General features: G+C 42.9%; 2 protein-coding genes across 2 annotated transcripts in view; one reads left to right on the top strand and one right to left on the bottom strand.

Annotated features, from left to right (window-relative positions):
* PLXNC1 (plexin C1) overlaps window positions 1-17,822 on the top strand; it is a 157,050-nt gene extending 139,228 nt beyond the window's left edge. Inside the window, exons 24-31 of the mRNA XM_084796334.1 lie at window positions 7,010-7,064; window positions 9,097-9,128; window positions 9,223-9,330; window positions 10,383-10,546; window positions 12,073-12,220; window positions 13,985-14,125; window positions 14,215-14,289; window positions 15,404-17,822. Of these exons, the coding sequence (XP_084652460.1) occupies window positions 7,010-7,064; window positions 9,097-9,128; window positions 9,223-9,330; window positions 10,383-10,546; window positions 12,073-12,220; window positions 13,985-14,125; window positions 14,215-14,289; window positions 15,404-15,508 (828 nt within the window). The 3' untranslated portion in view covers window positions 15,509-17,822. The remainder of the gene's footprint in view (window positions 1-7,009; window positions 7,065-9,096; window positions 9,129-9,222; window positions 9,331-10,382; window positions 10,547-12,072; window positions 12,221-13,984; window positions 14,126-14,214; window positions 14,290-15,403) is intronic.
* A 512-nt stretch (window positions 17,823-18,334) lies between these two features.
* CEP83 (centrosomal protein 83) overlaps window positions 18,335-24,420 on the bottom strand; it is a 92,774-nt gene continuing 86,688 nt past the window's right edge. The window contains exons 14-16 of the mRNA XM_084794405.1: window positions 22,603-22,706; window positions 19,969-20,158; window positions 18,335-18,963 (exon numbers count right to left, since the gene is read on the bottom strand). Coding sequence (XP_084650531.1) covers window positions 18,859-18,963; window positions 19,969-20,158; window positions 22,603-22,706 — 399 coding nt within the window. The 3' untranslated portion in view covers window positions 18,335-18,858. The remainder of the gene's footprint in view (window positions 18,964-19,968; window positions 20,159-22,602; window positions 22,707-24,420) is intronic.

Raw genomic sequence — 24,420 nt, 5'->3', positions numbered from 1 at the left:
TTCGCTTTTGCCCTTTCACTAAAGAAAACCATCTTCAAGTATTTGCTTTTCCCTCCAAAGAGACAAGATGCTAATTATCACTCTTATTCATTTACTGAAGCATCCTAGTTTGAGTCACTGTATGTACTTGAAAGAAAAAAAAAAATATATATATATATTTCATTTTAAAATAGGGTCTAATTCAGAGCTCTGAGTGATTCAGACATACCTCCCCCAATTAGTCCAAATTAGTTAGGCTTTGAAGCTAATCGTCAGTGAAGGGCAGTCCCTCCTCCTGTCTAAACAGAGTCTCTGCTGCTAGAGAGTAAGGCCCAGCTTCTTCAGCCTCATTCTGTGAGGGGACCAATGGGGAATAGCAGGTCTCTACTGGACATTTGCTCTGAGGGTACTAGAGGGGTCGGAGATACAGAATGCAGGGTCTGATGCTGTCCCTAGAGTGCCCAGCTGATGAGGATGCTCCGTCAACCTACTGCATGGTTTCCCATCCAACCCCCAGCATTTTGACAATTGTCGGCACCCAGCCTTGTCCACGGTGCCGCCATTAATGATCACCATAGCCTGATGCTTTGGGGCCAGACGTATTATTACTTCTGCTTCCATCAGATGCCCACAGAGGACAGCAGATTTTTGCTGCAGTGTCATTCCATCTTGTGCAGGGAAGGGGTCATGGTAGCCAGTGTCTTTATAAGCACATGCAACCAGCGGCATCTTTCTCTCTATAACTAAACCCTCACAGACACTCCCCTATCTGGCTGTGACTGTTGGGCTGTTTGCTATGATGGGTGTCCTACTGGTGACGTCAGAGTAGACTGTGGAAGCATGCTTGCTGTCTAGGCTTCCTTCCTCTCTCCTTCTTCACCCGCACCCCCAACCCCACCACCGTGACCTTTTGCTGAGCCACACCATCACACCCTGCCATGGGGCAGCACAGGAGCTGCAAGACAGGTGTTTAAGTGGGCAGGAAGTTTTTTGTACAGATCACACATCTTGTGAGTTTTGAGGATAGAGAAAGATGATAAACCATTAGGTGGTTGAGCGGCATTGTGTGCTAGTGCAGAAGTGGTCACCGCTGACACCAAATTAGCCACATTTCTAGCCCTTAGCAATGTTTCAGATGATCTGTGAGGTTAAGACGAATGGTCCTTCTGGTCAGGTTCTATCTGGGCTCCTAAATAAAAAAACTGGATGACCTCAAAAGGCACCTTTAGATGCTCATGCATTGAGCCGACGAAGAGGCTGTTTCTGTGCCACATCCTGTCCTAGGGGCTTTGTCAGCAGCAGCAGCTCCCATTGGTCCTCTCTACGACCCCATGAGTTGACTACTGTTGTTTACATCCAAGGCTTGGAGAGGGTAAGGAAGTTGGCCGCACTTATTTAGCTCCTCTTGATGCCCCAAGGTCATCAGCTGATAACGGGAATTTCTCTCTCAGGCTCTGCTGGAGGCTGGTGGGATAAAGTTGTTTCTCAGTGGGGATAGTAGCTGTGTTCCTAACCCTCAGGCTTGCTGGCTGGAGAGCTGGGCCTGATGCATGAGATCTTCTGGTGGTTGGCATTCTCCGATGCCGACAGAAAAGGTTCAGTTCTCTTGAAACCTGGTGATGAATCTTATGGCCCCATGGGACAAGACTTTTTCAGTGAACAGCCTTTCACAGAGTTGCTGAGGAAGGACAGATACCAGGGAAGAGCTCCCTGAAGCAATTTGTATTGATCACTGTGCTTTTAGATTATTTTCTTTAAATAAGGAAAAAGGATCAAATTCAGAGCACATTCATCATTTTCCATAAAACTCATAGGTATGAATTTCAAAAAACTGAATATGAATTTGCCAGTAGTTGATCGTTTTTACTTAATACAAATAATATTTTATGAAGTTTTATTTTTATTACTTATGTTTCTGTAAGTGTCCATGTGTGGCCCCTTTCAAAGGCCAGAGAGGGGTACCAGATCCCCCAGAGTGGGAGTTATAAGTGGTTGTGAGCCAACTAGTGGGTGTTGGGAACCAAACTTGGGCCCTCTGGAAGAGCAGCAAGTATTCTCAACCATTAAGCCATCCCCACAAATAACATTTTCATATGATTAAATTTTATGTTTACATTTTGTCTCTAGAAACTCTATCCTTATGGGATAATCTATAACATATGACATAAGTACAGCGTCTGGCCGCCAAGATATCTCACGTTTATGCAGATTTATTTTAGAAAAGTTGAGTTTATTAGTTTTTGCTTTAGACAAGGTCTTAGGTAGCCCCAAACTGGCTTCCAACTCCATATGTACGAGCTGAACTCTTCATCCTCTGGTTTCTCCCTGCTGAGTGTGGGATTATAGGCATGCAACACCATGCCTAGTTCACACAGTGCTGGGATCAATCTCAGGGTTTCATGAATGCTAGGCAAGCACTTGAACAGCTGAGCTACATCCCAGACATAGCTTTAAATTGTTGACATGGGTCTATTTCAACCTCTAATTCTGATGATGACAAAGTCTATACTTACTTCTGTCACATTCGAGGCTGGCATCACTGGGGAGGATTGCATTTGAAACTGCCACGTGCACTTACTCTGCTCTGGGCTGGGGACCCATTCCATCTGCAGCTCTAGCTGGTGGCATTAATCTTCCCTTGATTTAATTTGGTTTTCATCCCGAAAGAAAGTCGGGGATGTTCCTTGCCTTATAGGAGGACAGGAGGATGAATGTGGTACTCTGGCAAGTGGTTAGAACTCCTGGGAAGGAGCAAACAGCCACTGTGTTTTTAACCCTTTGCATCCCATGGCACTTTTCAGAAAGGCATTTCTGGCCTTAACTTGGCAGCAGCTGACTTGAGAATAGAAAGCGGAAACCTTCTGCTTCCCCCCAAACATCTGCAAATTAATTTTCTGTCCTTATAATAGTGTTAGAGCATCACATGGGGTCGAAATGTTCCAGCCTTAGAGCAGCTGTAAACGTTAAGTTAGGAATATGCTCACACCCATCCAACTTCCCCACTAATAAAATGCTCTTACTCCAGCTTTTGGAAGATAATTTCAGAGTCAAATCTCCTTGGTACAAGCTGCGTCTACACTGTCTTAATGCCTGAACACAGTGCCAGCAGCCAAGCGTTGCCAGCACTTGAAAAGACATTTGAACTTTTGGCAGCGTTCCTTATCAGAAGGCCCATCCGTGGTGTTTGTGATTATAGAGGAAGGGTGCTCGCTTTTGGCAAAACAAAGCGGCTGACAGTAGCGGAGTATTGGCTCAACACTCAACAGGATCCATTTGGGATTCATTCTTTGACAATTACCCAGAATGAATCACCAGCTTCCTTTTATAAAAGGATATTTATTGGCTTAGAATCAGCACATCCAGCTCTTGGTGGGGAGGAATTCTGTAACTATGTTTACACATTCTTATAAGCGTGGTGTCTGAGTACTGCTAAGGGGATGCCTGCACGGAGCATTTATTTTAATTGCATCAAATATGGAGGAGAACTGAAAAATCGGTCCAAAAACAATGAATGGCTCAAAGGAAAGAAGAGGATTCGTGGTAATAACAACCCAAGAGCTCAGTAAGAATTAAGAACACTTCCTGGAGTTGCTCTGGGGCCTGGTGGTCTAGCTAGCTCTACCCAGACTCCCCCTCTTCCCACAAGATGTCCTACACACTAGCATTGGGGGGCCTCGAGCCTAAACTTAGCGGCTCGCTGGACACAGCTGGCTGGACAGCTGTGTCTGGGGCCTCTGGAGAGATGGCTCTTCCTCTGTGGCTGTCACCTGAAGGAGACTGTTTAATCCTGTGGTGCTTAGCAGGGAGGCCTGTACATTTTGATAACCGATGTGCAGCAAGCCAGAGAGCAATTCTAAGATTTGTCTTTTTTTCCAAATCAGGAAAGGCCAGCTCCAAATTTGTATTAGAGCTTTAAAGTGGAAGGGAAAGTCACTTTGCTGATAGGGTGAGGACAGCTGCAGGGAGAAGGGGTTTGTCCCTGACCTGCCTCCTCTCTACCATCCTTTGTCTTATGCTGTGGCCCACACAGCCAGCCCCTCCTTCAGAAACATTTATTCTTACAAACCCCTGCCTGCCCTTTGCATCTTAGTGTCTGTGTTTTCCTTTGTCTGAAGGTAACTTCTGCACTGGTCATTTCCAAGGAGCCAAGTGATTATGCAAGAAAGACCCGGGAGGTCCATTCAGCCCAGGGATCCTTGGTTCCAAAGGACCTTCAAAGTCAGGGCCTGGACTTCAGCTCTAGAGGCCACACAGACATGGCATTAACATGACTGCAGGATAAGAGCATTTGTCATCAGCCTGTACATTAAAAACCTGAAGTGACTTTTGGCAGAACAATAATGAGTTTTACAGCTTATGTTCCTCAAAGCTCACATGTTTAGAGTGAGGAATGTAGCTTGTTGATAGAAAACTTGCCTAGCAAGCGCAAAGCCCTGGGTTCAGCCCCCAACAGTAGGGTAAATAAAAAAAACCCAAACCATCAAAACTTACCTGTATAAATGTGGGACTCGCTTGTTTTAGGTATAATTATAGAGCTGTACACCATCACAGGCTGATTATAGAATATTTCATCGCTTTTAAGAGAAATTGATTGCTATTCAGTCTTCTCTATAACTCCCATTTTTAAAAAAGACCACTAGCAGTCTATATAAATTGGGCTGTTCTGGGCATTTTATACAAATGAATTCATATATGTAATCTTATAACTGTCTTGTTTCAGTTAGCATTTCTTTTTTTTTTTTTTTTTTTTTGGGGGGAGGGGGGACAAGTTTTTTCTGTCTTGGACTCACTTTGTAGACCAGGCTGGCCTTGAACTCACAGCAATCCACCTGCCTCTGCCTCCCAAGTGCTAGGATTTAAGGTGTGCACCACCACCGTCTGTCCAGTTAGCATATTTTTTAAAGTTAATCCACAATGTCGCATGTATTAACATCTCCTTTACCGTATGGCAGTTTTTGTAGTGCATTCATATAATGGGCTGTTACACAGTTATGAAAAGGGATAAACTACTGACTGGCATAGTAAATTAATCTCACAGACTTTAATATTGACCCTAAAAAGCATATAATAAAAAATATCAAACATACTTGTATGCACTGTATAAATCCATTGGTGTGAATCTCAAAAGCAGGTAAAGCTAGTCAATGAAGCAAGTCAGAGAGAAGCGTGCCTCTGTGTGAGGACAGGGGGCTGCTGTCTGGGAGCAGACAGACAGACGGACAGGCCAGCAGCAATTCTCAGGACTTTGAAATGTTTCACAAAACAACGTAGGTGGATTTACAGCCCATTTACACAAAATCTTATTTATAGGAATGACCATAGTTATACATGCAGTTGTGCTGGCCGGTTTTATGTCAGCTTGACACTAGCTAGAGTCATTTTGGAAAAGCAAACCTCAACTGAAAAAGCACCCCCCACCAGAATGGCAAGTCTGTCTTTCCCTTCTTCTCCCTCTCCTGACACAGGGTCTTATTATGCAGCCCTGTATGTCTAATCCAGCTGTGTAGCGCTGGATTAGAGGCACGTGCCGCCATGACTGGCTTGTAGGGCATTTTCTTGGTTGGTGATTTTATGTGGGAGGGGCCCAGTTCACTGTGGGTGGTGAGAAAGCAGGCTGAGCGGTCATTGGGAGTAAGCCAGAGTAAGCAGCGCCTCTCCATGGCCTCTGCATCAGTCCCTGCCTCAGGTTTCCCTAGATGACGGTCGGTGACACAGAAGTGTACGCAAAACAAGCCCTTCCCTTTCCAAGTTGCTCTTGGACATGATGTTCCATCACAGCAACAGAACCCCACAGCATGCTAAGCACCCTCCAATATGTCGTACTTATGTTTGGAGGTTTTTGTTTGAAAGTATATGCAGTTTCTATAATTAACTGTTTTAGAAACTAGTGCACACGCAAAAGAGAACAGTCGTGCTAGAAGTGTGCTAGAAGAGGTGTCACCTGTCGAGCACTTCCTGTGTCTGGCACTACATCAAGGCACAGGTGCCCCTTTTGGTCCCTCCCAACCACTAGCCCTACTTTCTTCTCTAAGTATCTGATGTCAGAGTTTTGACTGTGAGAACCATCTAACCATATAGTCTGAGTTCTTTCGCGTTAGAGAGACTGAGATTCACCCCGTGGCATGGAGCAATAGTTTGCCTGTTTTTAATGCTTTATAGCCCATTGTGAGGTTCTGTGCTGTTGAGCACAGACCTAACTGTACACTCGTCCCATCACTGGGTACAGCTGTAGATATCAGTGAGAGGAAACCTGTCTCAGCATTTCTTCACTTCCTACTGACGCAGCCGATTCAGATGCTGTGACAGATGCATCTACTTGGGGGCTCAAACAACGAATACTTACTTCTCACAGTTCTGATGACTGGAAGCCAAGGTCATGTACCAGTAGACCCAAAGCCTGTAGTCAAAGCCCCTTCCTAATTCAGAAGGCTGGCTTCTCATTGTGTTCATGTGCTGGTGATGGGGAGAGAGGAAGGTGGAGTGGGATGGGGCAGGCTCTGTCTTCTCAGAAGGGCGCTAATCCCATTTCTGAGGGCTTCTAAGACTGAACTACTTCTCAAGAGCCTCAGCTCTTCATACCGTTTATTAAGATGACTCAGTATATATATATATATATATATTTGGAGGGTACACAAGAACTCAACTAGAAATGAGTTGAAACCTGATTTGGGGGGGGGGGGAGGCGCAGGGAGCCACCCAGGCCTCTTTTGACCTGTTAGGCAGGAACTAGACCAAGATGGCTTACTCCTCCCCTCTGCCAGAGGCAGCTCCTGTCCCATCTAGGTCACAGGGTACTGCCCTCCCTGCATCTTGCTGCCTGTGTGCTTCCTTCATAGTACCACGAGCGCCTTGAGGGCAGATAGTGTCCTGCTGGTCACCCAGCTAACCCCGGCCTGCACACAGAGAGTAGAAGTCCTTGATAAATATTTAATAAGTGAGAGAACATAAGATCTATTTAATTCCTAGCTTGAAGTTGAGAAATCCATTATATTTTGAAAACTCACATTTCCCCCCTTATCTCTGCTTTCAGATATCAAATGGATCCACTATAAAAGTCTTTAAGAAGATAGCAAATTTTACTTCAGGTAACCAATATAATATTGTTAACCTTTTGTTCCCACCCAGCTCTATGAAGTATTGCTTTTTTGCTTCTCCTAGATATACTGTCACATAGGTATGACTGAGTTGTTGCTATGTAATTCTCTGGAAGCTGAGAAAAGCCATTTCGATCTGTTTCTACTCCTAAGAACACGGGCCTTGCAAGAAGGGAGGAAATTGTCCCTATGTTAGTATAAAACGCCCAGCACAAAGGAAGTTGCTGTCTCTAGCAGCTCTGAACCCAGGGCAATCTCAGCCCTAGTAGCTCTTTCCCATGACGGAGTAGGATGGGTACCAACAGAAGAGACCGCCCTGCAGACAGCAGGATGCTTGCAGATAATCACACTGCCCTAGACGGGCTGAGCAAGCAAGACAATCCATGCAGAATCTCCAAGATAATATTGTAGACTTCCCAGACAGTGGAGACAGGAGGAGTTTTACAGGAAGGTCAGCAAGCTAGTCTTCTGTCTTCCTGGCAGCTGTGGGACAGGAAAATACTGATAATGCCTTGAGAAAATCCCTTGGTCCTGTTCTAGGTTTGTCCTTAGACCCAGACAGGGACCTCTCTCCAGCAGGCTTCTTGCAGAGACACCACAGGCAAGGCATTGTTGCTCCCAAGCTTAGTTCAGACTCAGCTTCTAGCCTGTAGAACCACATCTCCTAGGTGATTCCCACCTTCCATCACTACACTGGGCTATACAAAGCCATCCTTTAGAGTGGCTGTCACCGTGGCACAGAGATGCCATCATTATGGGCAAGGAGAGAGCTCTGGCTTTTAAGACTCAGAGTGGGCCTTTAGACAAGCATGCTGCTCGAGTCGAGTAGCTAGAGTGTAGGCTTGATCTCTTCATGGAACATGTGCATGCTCCCTCTCTGTCCAGTCTACCCAAAAACCACTAATTTGACTTCTGCCCTACTGCTACTCAACCCCTTGCCCCTCTGTGGCGGTCCCAGCCCTGGATGACCCAACATTTAGCCAGGCAGGCGGCCACAGGAAAAAGGCACTCAGCAGCTCATTAAGACTGGATGAATTGATGATGTTGAACTTGAACAGCAATCTTGATAAAGCCTACTGCTACTAATTTTTCAAGCATTTAGCACTATCCTCCTGAGGGATCCTTTTCTTCCCGGAGCTCTAGCCACACAGAGCTTCGGTTGCAGGGCTAGGTAGGGACTTTGCCTTGTCCTCCATAGAATTCTGGTTCACTCAATAGCCAGCATCAGACCCAGCAGCCTGCTCTATCTGCTAATCTGCTCCTCCCTCTCCCGTGCGTTAGGACAGACCATCCCTACACCACAGACTTCTCTTACTAGTTTGCCTATGGCTGGTTTTCTATGGGCTATTTTCCCTTCCCCTTAAATGCTCTAATTTTAAAATTGAGTAGCATTTTTAGATAGTCTAGTCCCGCTCAATTTTCAGGGCCTTCATCTGTTTTTCCCTCCATTTTCTTCTCTTCCTCCCAAGCATCCCTTGGCTTAGTGCCTTTCTCAGTTTGCTTGCTCTGAGGCTGGATACATTGTCCTATCTTAGAAGGGGCCCACATCCCTCCTACCGTGGCTCATCTGTAATAACCCTTCTTCAAAGAAATCTCCTGGACTCAGACTGACATCTTTTTTACATAGTTCTCCCTCATTGAAATTAAGTAATTGGGCAATTAGTAGCAGCAGGAACAAGGCTGGCTTAATTCTAGCTGCAGGCTTGGCACATGGGGGTGCTCCAGGTCTATCTGTTGAGTGACAGGCTAGAGCCCCTCCTCCCTGTACCCAGTTAAGTGTCTATTTAGCCTCTGCTGTAACACTTCCAGGGACAGGGAACCAGCTTCCACCCCAGTCTCTATGCCCTCTTCACACTGTTCAGGTGCAGCAGAGGAAAAAATGTAGCAGTGACGGCTGAGTGTAATAATAGAGCTGTTGGCTTTAGAAGACAAACGGTCTTTTGTCGAGGCCAATTAGTCCGTGGTTGTTTTTTTTTTTTTTTAATGGGCTCTCTTTCTCTCTCTCCTGTTCTCTCGTGTTCAGATGTGGAATACTCAGATGACCACTGCCATTTGGTGAGTCTGGACTGTCCTGTGCTATCCACTGAACTGCATTGCCTTTTGTAGTATACAGTTTCCTCAGGTAACGCTTCTACGGCCTTCTTTTTAGATTTTACCAGATTCAGAAGCATTCCAGGTCGTGCAAGGAAAGAGACATCGAGGGAAACACAAGTTCAAAGTAAAAGAAATGTATCTAACAAAGCTGCTGTCCACCAAGGTACACTTAGTGTTCTAGGAATGCTTTCATGGCTACCTCAGGGGTATATGATGTGTTCAACTTAATTTCCGCTCAAGTGTGAAAATGTTACAAATCCCTTGTGCCTTCTAGCAAAGCAAAATGAAAGTTTAAATTGTAGACACATCCTATAATCCTTTTCTTCCTTTTTCTTCTTTTTTTCTTTTTTATAAACTGGAAAGAGAACAGCACTTTATAAATTTCTACCGCAGCATCTCCAATCAGGGCGTTTACTATTGTTCCTGCTTTTTTACCCACCATTTCACTATTATTTTTTAGGTTGACAGCATAATTATTCCTTTTTGTTTACTTGTTATTATAGATAAGCAATAAAACTCCTTTGAATTGCAAAGGAGGGGGAATCTGATGATTAACCTAGTAAACCTTACTGCCTTTTCTTTTTTTCTTTTTTTTCCCCCCATGTTGAAATTAAGAATTCTGTTCACTTATAAAAGTGTCAGACATGAAAGCCAGTGGAATACCAAACCAGGAGCAAATCTTACTGCATCTAGTTTTTAGTGGATTAATGGATGTCTCTGGATTTTTGCTCCACTGGTAACCTTCACTGTCCCCTGGCCTTGTTACCTTGCTGGGCAGGCTTCTTCAGCAAATCCGCTTAGACCTGAGCAGATCTGTGTGGTAGGCAGAGGAGTGCCTGCTCCTCTTGGTTTTCAGTTTGCACAGAGAGCTGTCTTCGTTTTGTTTTTGATAAAATATGTGACTGCCCTGAGATGGAAATGCATGCAATGAAAAAGATCTGGCAGCAAAGCACTCACTCAAGTTTTCCCAGGCTGCATGTAACAAAGGCAGAACATCAGTGGCTTCTTACAAGTTTGTGCACCATATCTAAATGTGAACAGACTTTCAGGACCCTTGTCCTATCCTATGCTGGCCTCATTTGACAATTTCACACTTTCTTCTTCAGCGGGCTGTCCTCTGGTTGGCATATTACTTTCCTTGGACTTGGAGCTAGCTTTTCCAATAGTTTTTCAAAACTACCACCATGTATCTCAGTCTCCCATTCTGTCTTCCAGGTGGCAATTCACTCTGTGCTTGAGAAACTCTTCAGAAGCATTTGGAGTTTGCCTAATAGCAGGGCCCCATTTGCTATAAAATATTTCTTCGACTTTTTGGATGCCCAGGCTGAAAACAAAAAAATCACAGATCCTGATGTTGTACATATTTGGAAAACAAACAGGTGGGAATGTAGGTGATTATTGACTGTTTTCAAGAACCTAGGGCAGAATGCTAAATATGCAGTTTCTGTATCAGAACCTCAGGGTTTGAATTCTAGACTAGATGGTACCGTAACAAAATTCTGTTCTCTTTAATTCATGAAAAGGACTTTGTCTAGAATGCTAGACTAGCAAAGAATGAGAAGTTAGTGTTCTATAGTTTAACTGAGTTTTATTCAACTGTTATTGTGCCTACAATAATTGCTTTACAATTTTCAAGCTGTGTCTACTAAAGATTATATAGTTAGTGATTTTGCCATTTGTAGTAGTAGATGCCATGACTTAGCCAAGAGTTTTAATGTTATTTTAGCATTTACCTTAAAAAGCAGGATATCCATGTTTATGCTGATATCTCCTTGGAATAGGACTATAGCTTCTTGTCTCTATTTGAAATGCTTTGCACCTCAGCTGAGGAAGACCCAGTCATGATGCAATAGCATGTCTTGTGAGCTCAAACCCCGCCGAATGCTAGCAAGTAGAGGTGAAGTTCCAGAGCTCTTAAGTCTTTCCCTTGGGTCTGGGTTTAGAGCCTCTGCTTAGCTCACTCCTGTCCTTGGTTCCAGCCTCACACGTACCCCTCCACCCCCACCCCCCAAGGCCCGGCTACTCCCACACCCTGCCACCACAGACAGAGCCACGGAGAATCCCAGCAGCCATGAGGTAGAGGTAGTAAGCTAGGCCATCTGAATCATTCTCAAGTTCGTATTCCAATATTTCCTTAACTGCCTACATTGTGCCATATTGTTGGGCACTGGTGGGAAGGACCAAGTTTGTCCTCACAAAGTTTGCATTCTAATGGAGAGATACACGGAATGGAATGCATGCATCCATTGGAGTGTACCAGAAGGGGATGTGTGCAACAGAGAAAATACAAGAGGGTAAGAGTATCAGGTCAGGGTGGACGAAGGCTTCAAAGAAGTCTTTCACCCATAGATGAGGGGAAAAAAATACAACCATGAGACTACGTGGGACAGGAGAGCACTGAGAAGACAGCAAGGGGCCCAGTGGAGATGGAAAGTGAGCGGAAAAGTGGTGGAAGAGGAGACCCTGGTTGAGGGACACACAGTTAAAGACAGGAGTGGCATGATCTGATTCTGTTAGAAGGATCAGATCGGGGGGTGGGGTGTGCAAAGACTCTAGGTGAGACATCAGTGGCTTGCACTAGTGTGCCACACTGAGAGGATGGAAGAGGTCAGGCACAACAGATTTGAGTGAGTTCTTGTTGGTGACATCATTTCATATGACCCAGATTTGGAGTACATTCTTGTCCACAGCCACTTTCTGACTTCCTGAGTCTGCCCTTCACTCAAGGTTGGATTAACCCTTTCTGGTTCTGAGTGATACTGCCACCTGCTGCTTTGTTAGTTTGACTAAGCAGGTGTATATACTTTAGCAACAAGGTCATACACAGTCATTTACAATCTGGTGAGCAGACCACTGGCTATTATATAAGTCCTGCCTGAGAAGAGATTGTTTTCCCTTCAAACAGCCTTCCTCTTCGCTTCTGGGTAAACATCCTGAAGAACCCTCAGTTTGTCTTTGACATTAAGAAGACTCCACACATAGACAGCTGTTTGTCAGTGATTGCCCAAGCTTTCATGGATGCCTTTTCTCTCACAGAACAGCAACTGGGGAAGGTAAGGCCCAGCTTTGCTTTCTGATACATACCCCTGAAAATCACTTCCAGAGACTGGTGTTTCATAGGTACCTCAGATGCCCCAACCCTCAGCATAATTGCAACTGTTAGCATCTTCCTACAAAAACCCGCCTCCACTCCTTTCTCTAAAACTTTCTTGCCCCCTAGTCTCTCTTCATTTCCTCTCTACTGGACAGCAACTGCCTTTTAACCCATACCCCATGGCCGTGCTGCTCACCCAATCCCCAACTCCTCCTTTGTACCATCTTAGTGCAGTTCTTCCTACAACTGGCATCTTTGCAGTGCTACAGGGCCTTCCTGCCTGGCCTTAGTCCTGCTAGTAAACACTACTCATTCATCTGCCAGTGTTTCATTCCACAAATACAATTTCTTGATGTGTATGGAGAATTGCAGAAGACTCTACTGTTTGACTGTGTCTGTGAACTTCCCTGGTTTATCTCTTGCACATGTTCAAAACACTTAAAAATGTGTTTGTTCATAGTAAAAGTAGCTGTTAAAAACATCACTTACTAGGTTCTCGGTATAGTCCAGTTTATCCCTCAGGTACCATGATTCCCACTTTATACATGAGAAATTTGAGGTCCCTGTGGTGGGCTCGAGGGCTCGAGGGCTCGAGGGCAAAAACACCTTACCTCATCAAAACACTTTACAATGTATTTGTAGATTTCTGTCAAGGCCACTTCTTCAGAGAGGTCGCAGGTCTTGTTTATAACAGAGTTATGAACTCCCATCTGTCTAGCCAGACAGCCCTCCCCTGCAGTCAGTCAGTGACTCTTCACATCATTATCCAGCAATGGGAATTTCTCTTCCCAAAGGCAAGTGGCAGGCACCAGTAAGCTTCTCAAAGGCAGCCACCAGTCACCTCCATCGTTGTATGTTTGATGGCTACCAGTGATCCTTGGATAAATGCATGCTAATTGAATGACGTGTCATGCCACTTGCGAGGTTCACTTCAAACCCAACACTCACTTCTCAGGAACATCTCGGTGTAGGCAGCCTTCAGAATGACTCTCCAAGTCATTGAGACTGTCACTAGACACTTGTAAAACATACTGGGACATCAGCCGAATCATTAATTTGCCTATCTTCAGAGATTTAAAAAATTTTGTGAAAAATGATTTAAAGTAAATTCACTTTGTTGTTTATATATCCTCACTGCTGTACTTACAAAACACCGTTCAAATTGCCAAGGACTCTTTGCAAAGTCAGCCGTCAGAGTTACCAGAACCGGTGCTCCACACTTGCTTGAGAAACTGGAAGATGTTTATAATCTAATGAAATAAAGGGATAAGCTAGAAAATCTCCCACTGCCAATTACTTACCAGTTTTACAGTTATATAAAGGCCTCAATCAGATCTACAATCAAGTCTTTATAAATGCCAAAATTCACTGGTGGGTGAGGATGAGAGCAATGTTTTAATTCAGGCTTTTTAACGACCATTAGTAACGAACTGTGATTGAAATAAGTTCCATTGTTACCGTAACTCAAAATCATGCAAAAATAATAATTTTAGTTCTTTTATGAGAGGAAGACTGAATATATTAGCATTTAATCTGCCTGAAAATAACAGTGACTCACCAGAACTATCTGGATGGCAGTCAGTCACTCAGTCACCATTTACTGAGGCCTACTGCAAGAAGCCTTGTTAGCAGAAAGCACTGCTGATGGAAGTTCAGTTACACTGCACCATTATACATCCCCCTGGTGACTTTTTATGCTTCTCTGGCTGTTGCTGTTTTTCAGGAAGCACCAACTAATAAACTTCTCTATGCCAAGGACATACCAACCTACAAAGAGGAAGTAAAATCTTACTACAAAGCAATCAGGGATCTGCCTCCATTGTCATCTTTAGAAATGGAAGAATTCTTAACTCAGGAATCTAAGGTATGACTGAAAAGCAGAAGTAAGCTTATAACTTGTAACTTAAAAACAGTCATTTCAAAGCCTCTCAAACAAGCCCCCCCTTTTTTTAGAAACATGAAAATGAATTTAATGAAGAAGTGGCCTTGACAGAAATCTACAAATACATCGTAAAGTATTTTGATGAGGTAAGGTGATTTTTATTTACCACCTGTTTAGCCCTTGAGCCCACCACAAGGACTTGGGTATAGTCCTCCCATCCCAACTAGTCAGAAAGGGAGGCCCTACCTGAGCCAGACTCTGCACATGGCTGCCCATCTCCTCTCGTAGTCTGTCATGCTGCCTACCTGTGGACCAGCCGGAATTTACATTTGAGTTCATGGGGCCTAAAGCCACAACTCAAGTAAACTTGGAATAGTAAATCATGGGCCAGTTTACGCTTGAGTGTGGTCTGCTAAAAAGAAAAGCTAAGCCTGTTAAATCACCTAGATTCTGTTTTCCATGGTGATAAGAAATCATGATCTACTTCTAACCTAAGCAACTGTCGATAAACATGTTCTCGTCCAGGCTTTTTACCACCATTATTAACAACTGCCATTCTCCTTTATGATTAATTCTCCTTAATCTGGATTCGTTGTTTCCAAATATGTTAATCCCCCCCTTCCCTGATTCCCCCCCACTCAGTCATGCTGGGACAGGCTATCCATGTCAATGGTGAGAATAGCTCACCAATTCCATTTGCTACTTGAAGATCAAGTGAAGAGCTAAGGTAGGGTAGAGGCAATGAGTTCCTTAAACATGATAAGCACTCCTCTCCAGGGGCCAGGGGTGAGAAGGGAAGCACTGGGGAGGGAAGGGGAGGGGAGGGGAAGCACTGGGGAGGGGAGGGGAGGGGAAGGGAGGGGAGGGAAGAATTCGTCTCTGATCAGGATGCCCTTGCTTGCTGCATTTGAGGAATACCTGCCTGCATGCTGGCTGCCTAGGGATGCTTGCTGTGCTTGGAATGGCTGTGACGTAATGCATAAAGCAAGGCCTTGGAAGTCTGGCCCCATATTTGTAAGCAAATAGTTGGTATTTCTTGCGGGCTTCTATTTCAAGCCCAAGTGTTGTTGATCCTGTGATAATGACTTAGCAAAACAACTTGCAAAGTGAGTACGGAAATGATCGAAGAAAATGCTGGCATCTGTTTCATACCACTCACAGCATCAGGAATGAAAAAAAGAGAAAGAGCAAGCCCACCAGAATTGTGAATTGTAATGCTAAAATTCTAACATGTAAAATAACTGTTCTAATTGTCAACAGATTCTAAATAAACTAGAAAGAGAACGAGGGCTGGAAGAAGCTCAGAAACAACTCTTGCATGTAAAAGTCTTATTTGATGAAAAGAAGAAATGCAAGTGGATGTAAGCACCCTGGGGCCTGGCTTTATTTGACAAAGTTCTTCAGACAGCTTGGGAGCAAAATGGCTGCTTGAGCTACTCTTTGTCGTTAATTTCTTACGTTTGCACATGGGTTCCACTGTCTTTGTAAGAGACCAAGGCACATGCACAGCTTTTAGAAAGCATATCAACCACTGTGCCTGTGAGTAAAGCGTGGGAACCCTTCTGTAAATAGAGCTGAAGTGGTTGTTGCAAACAGCCTCCTTGTTTACAGAGAATACAGGGCCAGTAAGCAAGTGTCAGTATTGTAACTACAGTCTCCACTTAAGCACAATGATATCTAAGTGGTTTTGTTGGAAAACTACAGCATGTAGCACTTGTGACTACACTGTACTTCTGCAGAAAGAAAGGGGATGCTAACAATGCTAGAAACAAGGTGGGGGTGTTTAGGGCAACCCTGAGGATCTGCAGTGTTCGTTCACTTTCCCCAGTAGTTCTTGGAAAGGCTGAAGGCAGAATTTGGTAGTGTGTACACTTAGCGTTCGTGAGTGTGTGTGTTTAAACCAAAAACTAACAGTGTTGCAACATTGTTGAAAGGGCTCGTGTTTTTCAGTGGTTGCCAGCTGCGCTCATTAGCTCACCTCCATCCCATCGCAGCAGCTCTAAAGCAAGGAGAGTGGGTGGGTTTCACTGAAATGCAACAGCATTTTTTCCAGACCCTGTCCTGCAGTGTTTCCTTTTTCTCTTTTCATGTATCTGGTAGTGGACATGTTGGGTATTGTAAGAAAAAGAGTTCATGACTTTACTTCTGTTTGATCAGAACTGTCTGTGGATGTGTAAGTCACTCCTGTAATCTTACATTTCTATGCTAGTGTCTCCTTGCTTTAGATTTCTGGTGAACCCTGTGGTTATAAATACTTGTGTGTGATTAAAATAAAAGATACATTTTACATTTCATCAAATTGTTGTTCACATCGGAGTATTATATATAAATATATATTTGAGGCCCGAGGCCTGGAAAATATTAGTACAACTTGGTATCTTAGTCTTACTATGTACTTTTTGAAAGTATTCCTTACAGGAGAAAGATTTAAATACTCATTTTATTCGTGCCTCTTTTTTTTCCCTAAGAATTTCCTATCCAGTTATAATGTGGTCTTTTTTATTGCTGATTTTTTTTTATTCTCGAATTTTTGCTGCTCATGACCAATTTTAATACCACTGTGTTTTCCTTCTATTAAACAGAAGTAAAAAGTGTAATCTGACAACTCTCTCACTTACCTTGTGGCAGGCACCTTTTACCCTTGGTGTTCTAAACCCCCAATTTAGGAAGAAATTTTCCTTCAATCAGCAAATAAAACATTGAACACACATTCCTTAAAACCATTTACCAGCACTGTATGGACATCTAGGATGAAATGTGAATTTGTCTTGGTAAATGCCATCCTTTTTGCTCCCTAGTATCCAATGAAGTGTAAGAGAGGTAACATTTCAGCAGTTCAGGTGCTGCCCCGACAGGCATTGTCCTATCTGTTCCTCGTGACTGTTGTCTGTCCAACGGACACATCCCAAAATTACTACCAAATAGTTAATTTCTAAGTAGAACGCTGAGAGGTCTGGTCCCCATTTAAAGCTGCTACCGTCTTCAAAGAGGTGAAGGCGTTTATAAGAGAAAAGTTGGAGGAGAGTTGAGAGCCAAGGGTAAGAGAATTGCCCAACAGACTTTCCCTTCTCTGGGGAACACAAAACTCAAAGGTTGAGCCACAGCTTTAGCTAAGTATTACTAAATGCTACACGAGGGTGTCCCTGTCCAGCTCTCTGACGTGAGTCCTGTGTGGAGCCTTACCGCCTCTTCCAGGAGTTAGGAACTTTGGGCAAGTCACTTACCTCTTTGTGCCTCAATTTCTGTATACTATTTCTAAGCTACCTCACTGAGGTGGTAAGAAGATTCACTAATATATGTAGTGTGTTTGTCAATCCTCCAGTGGAAAGCACTATCTAGATCACACTTTTGGATCACATTAGCCAAATGCAGAGAATGTCCAAATTAGATGTGTGCTGAAGACAATCAGTCACTGGGTTTATTAAACAACAACTAAAGAAGCAAATGACAAACAGTATCTATTTTCAAGTTTCTTTGCATATTTTTGGTGCAAAACAATTAATTTATAAACTTTTCTTCTAACACTAGTGTCTAAAGCAGCATTAAAAAAGACTTCTGTTACTTTTTCTGTATTAGGATTTAAAGTCTATTTCTTACTGTATACCTGACTGAAACTGTTCTTGGAGATGAATGTTTTAAATGTCTATATCCAAAAATAAACATTTTGATGTAACAACTATGGACTGTTCATCTTTTCTAGCTATAACAGGTTTCTTACTGTAAGTGGCTATGTGGAAATTAGTTTTCGGAACAAGATGTCATTGCGCATTCCACAGAACTGAGCTCCTTGCTAACCGATGCCGAGGGCTGCTCAACTCTGTCCCTGTCTTCAAGGGTCAGCAACCGCAGAGACTTCTATATAGTGAGAAATCCACCTAAGTTTGAGCTTTGTTTTGTTGACATGAAATTCCAGTGGAATTCCTCTAAAACATGCTACATAAGGACGCTTCCAATGGTGCACAATGAAAGTGAAGTAAATAAAACATAATTAATTGGTTAGAACCTAAACAATGTGAAACCAAACTAAATACTAGCAACACCTCGAGAGCCCAGTGCTTCAAGTCAGACCAACAGCCCTATGTGCAGACCACCAGAGGACTTCATTTCCTAAAACTTTCAATTCACCAAAGAAGTGAGGCCAGCAACTGTTTAGTATACACTATATGATCCAGAAAATTAAACACCAACAGCACAGATATAAAAATATTTATTAAGTTACTTAATAAATTAAGTACACAGCTTTTAGAAAAGGTTAAGATTTCTATAAAGAACATATGTTTAGACATTTTTAAGTCTCTTCATACTTTTAAATGGTCATCTTTGCCAAAACTTTTGGCTTATAACTTTTGTATATAATAAAGGAGATGTTTGCTGATCTTGTTATTGCCAAGCAGACATCTCAAAGACGAGGAAAAGGGAATTCAGGATGGAGATATTTCAAGCAAAATGCCAGAAGATATCAACAAAATAAAAATTTGAAAATTTGATTCCTTAATTGACTAGTTCCTTTTATTTTACTCTAAGTATCTCTGAGACTTCAAATACTTCATTTCTGTTAGTATAACCCTAAAGCCCTGGACCCCATGCAGTGCAGCACTTAGCTAGTACCTTTCTTGAGGCAGCTCACGATTTTGGCAAAGAATAATAAAGCACCCCAGTGGCACATGCTCACTCCATGTTTTTATTGAGTTTCTGGCTCTACCGCTCTTCCAGCATCATTCCCCAGGAGATCCAAGTTCCTCTAGCTGTTTTCTCTGCGTAGTTTCTAGTTCTTCCAGTCTTTTGCGGAGCAGAGAGAGTTCTCTTTGATGCTGTTCTTCCTTGAAAACAACACATAACAGAAACCTAGGAAATCTAGGAACGTCCCTACCACTTGCCTCTTCTACAGCGCCCTCCAACAATGCGAATGAAATGCTATCCGTTTTAGCAGTCTAAAAACAGTCCCCTTCCTCTCCTGCCTCAGACTCTAGTCTTAAGCAAAATCCAGTCTGTTTCTCCCCAAAATTTGCCAGAAAGCAGACGAGACAATGCTACTGGCAGGGCAAAGGTACACATAGGTGGCAGCTTTCAAATAAACAAGACTGGCATCGCCGTAATTTACTAAAAGCAGCAGGCAGTCTAAGACTCAATCCAATGGCCACAGTCTCATGCGCACACTGTAAAGCAGTCACTTAAACAGCACACAGCCTAGGCTCTGGAATCTGACAGTTTAGGCTTTAAAACAGCTCAGCTGTCATTTATTCAGCTAAGACCTTAGGCATGCCACCACACTGCTTGTTGTTTCTCCATCTATGAAGTGGGAGTGAAAATGGTGCCTTCTCTCAAAGCATTTTTCACTAGTATTAAATAACATATTATATAGACAATACAGTGTGCTGCATTAGTAAGTTCTGGAGAGTCATATGTAATTAAGCTACAAAACGAGGCTACCCAGCTGGGTGTGGTGGCACACGCCTTTAATCCCAGCATTCAGGAGGCAGAGGAGACAGGAGGTTCTCTAAGAGTTTGAGGCCAGCCTGGACTACCAAGTGAGTCCGGGACAGCCAGGGCTGTTACACAGAGAAACCCTGTCTTAAAAAACCAAAAAAAACAAACAAAAACAAACCAGGCTACTCAAACACTGTTCATGCAGTCCATGACCAAATATGAGGAGACCGTATTCCAGAACCATCAGCAGAGGATAGAGTAAAGTTAAATCTATTCAGAAAATTTCTACAGTAAATGAGAAAAAAGTTAAAACTGACCTTAATGTCAAATGAATTTTAACTCTCTAACTGGTAAAACAACCTACAGAAATGTTTGCTCTTTTCCTAAAATGCTCATACCTGCATATGAGGGGGAAAGGAGAGGTCCATTCCAGGAACACTAGCTGATGACTGAAAGTTAGCAGGATTGAGCGATGCTGTCGGAGGCATGTTAGGAACCAAAATTAGACTTCGAAATTCATTATGCCTTCTCTGTATGTCCTTCAGTCGTTTTTGAAGCCTTGTATATTCTTCAAATGGAACATTTTGTCTTGAAAAGAAAAAACATTTATGTTCTTTAATAATGAAGATCAGCATATAATTTTTAACTGGGAGAAAGATTCTTAAATTCTAACATCCATTTATCTGAAAATCTATTTATCTAGAAAGGTAATGGAAAAATTACCTTTGTATCACCCCACTCCACACCCTGTAGCTGGAGCTGATGTGGACTCACTTTGTAGTCCAGGATGGCTTTATGGGGATTAAATGTGTCACCACCCCTAGCTACTATAGATGGGTCTTTTTTGGGGGGGGGGGGAGCTGGGGTATCTTGAGACAGTCTTGGCTGTCCTAGATTCACTTTGTAGACCAGACTGGCCTTGAACTCACAAAGATCTGCTTGCTTCCGCCTCCTGAGTGCTGAATTTTGTACCACTGCACCCAATCAGGGGTGGGGGTGGTGGAAAGAGTGGTGCATGCCTGTGTGTGTGTGTGTGCGCGCGCCCGTGCGAGCATGCAAGAGAGAGAGAGAGAGAGAGAGAGAGAGAGAGAGAGAGAGAGAGAGAGAGAGAGAGAGAGAGGCGGGGGGGGGGGGGGAGGGAGGGAGGGAGAGGGAGAGAGAGAGATGGAGTCTGACTGTGTAGCCCTGACTGGCCTGCAACTCCCCATGTAGACCAGGCTGGCATGGAAATCACAAAGATCTACTTGTCCCTACCTCCAGAGTACTGGGACAAAAGGCATGTGCCACACGCATGGCCCCTATATATTAACAATTGTTAATGAGCACTGCATGCTATCAACTCATTATACTTTTACTTGTCAATTCATCAAAGATTAAAAATATCTTGGGAAAAATTTTGGTACTTTTATTTTTATTTCTACTCTCGCCTATGAATTTTGAAAAGGAGACTCTAAACTATAAAAAAAAGCTTAAAGTTGGATTAAGCCTATGAAACTCATTTTTATATGAAATATAGTCAAATATAAAATCATAATTCTTTATATTTGAATTCACCTAATTGTAAATAAAGTGGTTACTGATACAATAAAATGCAGTGTTTGACCTCTGGCTACCTAGCACAGCACCCCTAAAACTCCTGGACACTCAGGGTGAAGAACATCACTTGGACAAGGAATGAGGTAACCCTGGCCAGGGATTCTACAGAGTTTCAGAAGGAGCAGGTCATCAGGAAGAGTGAGACATGGCCACAGGTTATACCTTCCAGTCCACCACACCTCCACCTCTGAAAAGGGGAGATAACTGAAGTGAAGGCTGTGTTGTTCATCAGTGACAAATACTGTAATCAACCTAAGGGATAAGGCTGCCATAAAATCTAAAAGACAGAGTGGGCAAGGGTTGGCTCTGCAAACATGAGGACCTGAGTCAGGACCCACAGTACTCATGTCAAACAGTCCAGTAGAATCACAATCAGCAAGCACCAGGTTCAGTGGGGTCTGTCTCAAAACCTAAGGCGGAGTGTGACTGAGGAAGACATCTTACATTGATCTCTAGCTCTCCCCGCCCCCCCCCCCCCCAGTCTGTCTCTCTGTCTCTGTCTCTGTCTCTGTCTCTCTCTCTCTCTCACACACACATACACACACACATAGGGCCACGGGGCGGGGGTCAGGGGGTGAGGCGACAACCAGACAGTGTTTAGGGAACTCTAAGTTGGCCTAGAAGGTGGTGTACAGGGCATGAACACCGTCTCCCCTCGCCCATACTTTTTCCTTTATACCTATCCACACGGCTGTGTCCTTCATAGTATTCTTTTAAACAAATGGTAAGTCTAAGGCATTTTCCTCAGCTTTGTGAGCAACTTGAACAGACTAATAGATCTGAAGCACAGGGTCACTGGAACCCCAATTTACAGCCTGCAAGTCAGGTACAGGTCATAAGCTGGGCTTTCTGACTGCTGTCTGAAGTGCAAGCGGACTTGTGGGACTGAGCATCATCCTGTGTCAGGGTCAGACAGTGTCCAAGAACACCAGAACAAGACAGAAAACACTGCTGCACAGTAGGCAATTTCCATCTGAAAAGTCCAGTTCTTCATTCAGTACCTTAGAACATTAATTAACAGTTCTAAAAGATTTTATCAGCTTAAATCTTCTGGGCCCAAAGACACTAATGGTGGTATTAGTAGCCAGCAGTAGTTTTAATGTGTGCAGCCGTAATGTTCAGAACTATGCTACTGCCATAACCACAAAGCCAGGGGGCGTCCTTTTGTGTTAGAATCCCTCAATACCATAAACACCTTAGACGTGATAGAGACTTTGGCTTGAAGGAACACTAAGTTAGAATGAAGAGTAAAAGGTAATAAAGAAATCTTGTATTTCTTGGCGGGGGAGGTGTATGTGTGTGGGGGTGTCCTCTGTAGTCATGTGGTGCACAGAAACTGCTGCAGTCAGAGACACATACAGACAGATACAATGGATGAATAAAAGCACAGTAAACAGTAAACAGAATAGGGGCATATATACATGCTAACATATTACCTATTTAACACCTGGTTTTCTGTTTCTAATTCTTCTTTCTTTGCTTCCAAGACTTCCACTTTCTCTTGTAGTCTCTTCAATTTGTTTTCATGAAGAGATTTTCTCTTAAAAAAAGAACAAAGATTAGTATAAACAAGTATGTTGATGTAATAATTTCCTGTTCAAACAAAACTATAGTGGATACTTAAAAAGACCATTTTTAAAATTTAGAGATTAATATTTTCAGTGAATACCAGGGATAGAGATTAGTATATAGTTTGTACTGAAACTGCAAAGGTAAGAAACACAGACCTACCTCACATCCCCGAAGTGGCACACAGGATCATTATGAATGCCTACCAGAAAACTGAGACCAATAAGCAAACCACTGCCAAGCAAGCTAAAGGAAGGAGGCAGATCCTGCTGCACATGTCTGCCATCTGCAAAGGAAAGCAGGAGCTCCATGGTCTGATGAGGCACAGCTGAAGACCCCGGAACACATCGAATTAAAAGCCTGTTTGCTACCAATCAATGACTACCAAAGCAAAAATGGAGAGGATGGGAATGCGAAGATAAAGCACAAGCTTATCTTTCTAAATATTAAGAGAAAAATAAATTTAACTTTAAAGAATGGTTCCAAAAGTGAACACTGTAAGATTTTGTTAAATTAATGGAAAAGTCTGAGTATAATGTAAAGGGACTATATAAACTAAGGCATTTTTTTTTTCAGTTTTTATAAACAGGTTTTAGAAATAGAAGGATATCCATCATGTTGGAACTAATTTAGCAGCTGCAGATCTCATATACATTTCTGTTTATTGAAGCCTAACAAGCTTATATAAGAAAGGACGGAATGTAAATGCACAGCTCTATGGAAATACACAAAGCAAATACTGGCATGACCCTGCCAGGACAGTGTCCACACCTTTCCTTGTCACCATGACCCCCTCACCTGAAAAAGTAACCAACTAATTTCTTTCCAAAGCTATGATTCTGCCAACTTTTGAGTTTCATGCTTTGAAAATTAGACTATATCCTTTTGCAAGTAACATACTCTTTTACTTTAACATGCTTATATAAGATTATTACATTATTTACTCAAGATATGGTTCATTCACAGCCAAATACTGTTCTCCACCTCTGACTACCACACTTATTATTCCCCAAGTCTACTACTAAGGGTCACCTAGGTACTCCCAGCTGTGACGGAACTGAAGATTTTGAGTGTTCCAGAAGTGATACTGTGGTGGGCATTCCCTAGCCTTCACCATCAATCGGCATCCCCACAGGCCTCCTCATGTCCTCCTGGCACACACATACCCTGGCAAAGTTATCACCCTTCTACCTTAACGACTGTATTCTTGCTCACTTGTGGCCTGAGGAACACGGACATCCATTCGTTTGTGTCCATCTCATTTGTATAAAAGAAAACTATATAGCATATATCCTTTGTGTAAGACTTTTTTCTAAGCATTTTATCTATGTGTAGAAGCAATGTTATTGAATATTATAGTAGTAATTTCCCATTGTCATAATGCCACCAAGTATACAAATGTGTACCCTTTTTAAAAACATTTTCCTATTGATGAAGATTTCAATTATTTCCAATTTAGAAGTATTAAACTTTCTTGAACACACTTTGATATATATACTCATTATCAATAAACACTGAGGAGATGGAGTATTTATATTTTAGCCTTAGTATATCAATACTGCTACTTTTCTAAAGTGATTCTGCCAATCACACCCCCACCAGGCTTGACACTGAGAGTCCTAGCTGTCCTAGATCCTTGCCAGTACTCATTATAGTCAAGTCACTTATGTTGTAGCCATCCTGGT

This window comes from Acomys minous, assembly GCF_964271855.1.
Source record: "Acomys minous genome assembly, chromosome: 9".
In the NCBI taxonomy this organism is placed as follows: Eukaryota; Metazoa; Chordata; class Mammalia; order Rodentia; family Muridae; genus Acomys; species Acomys minous.
This window is presented reverse-complemented; position numbering and strand designations above follow the sequence as displayed.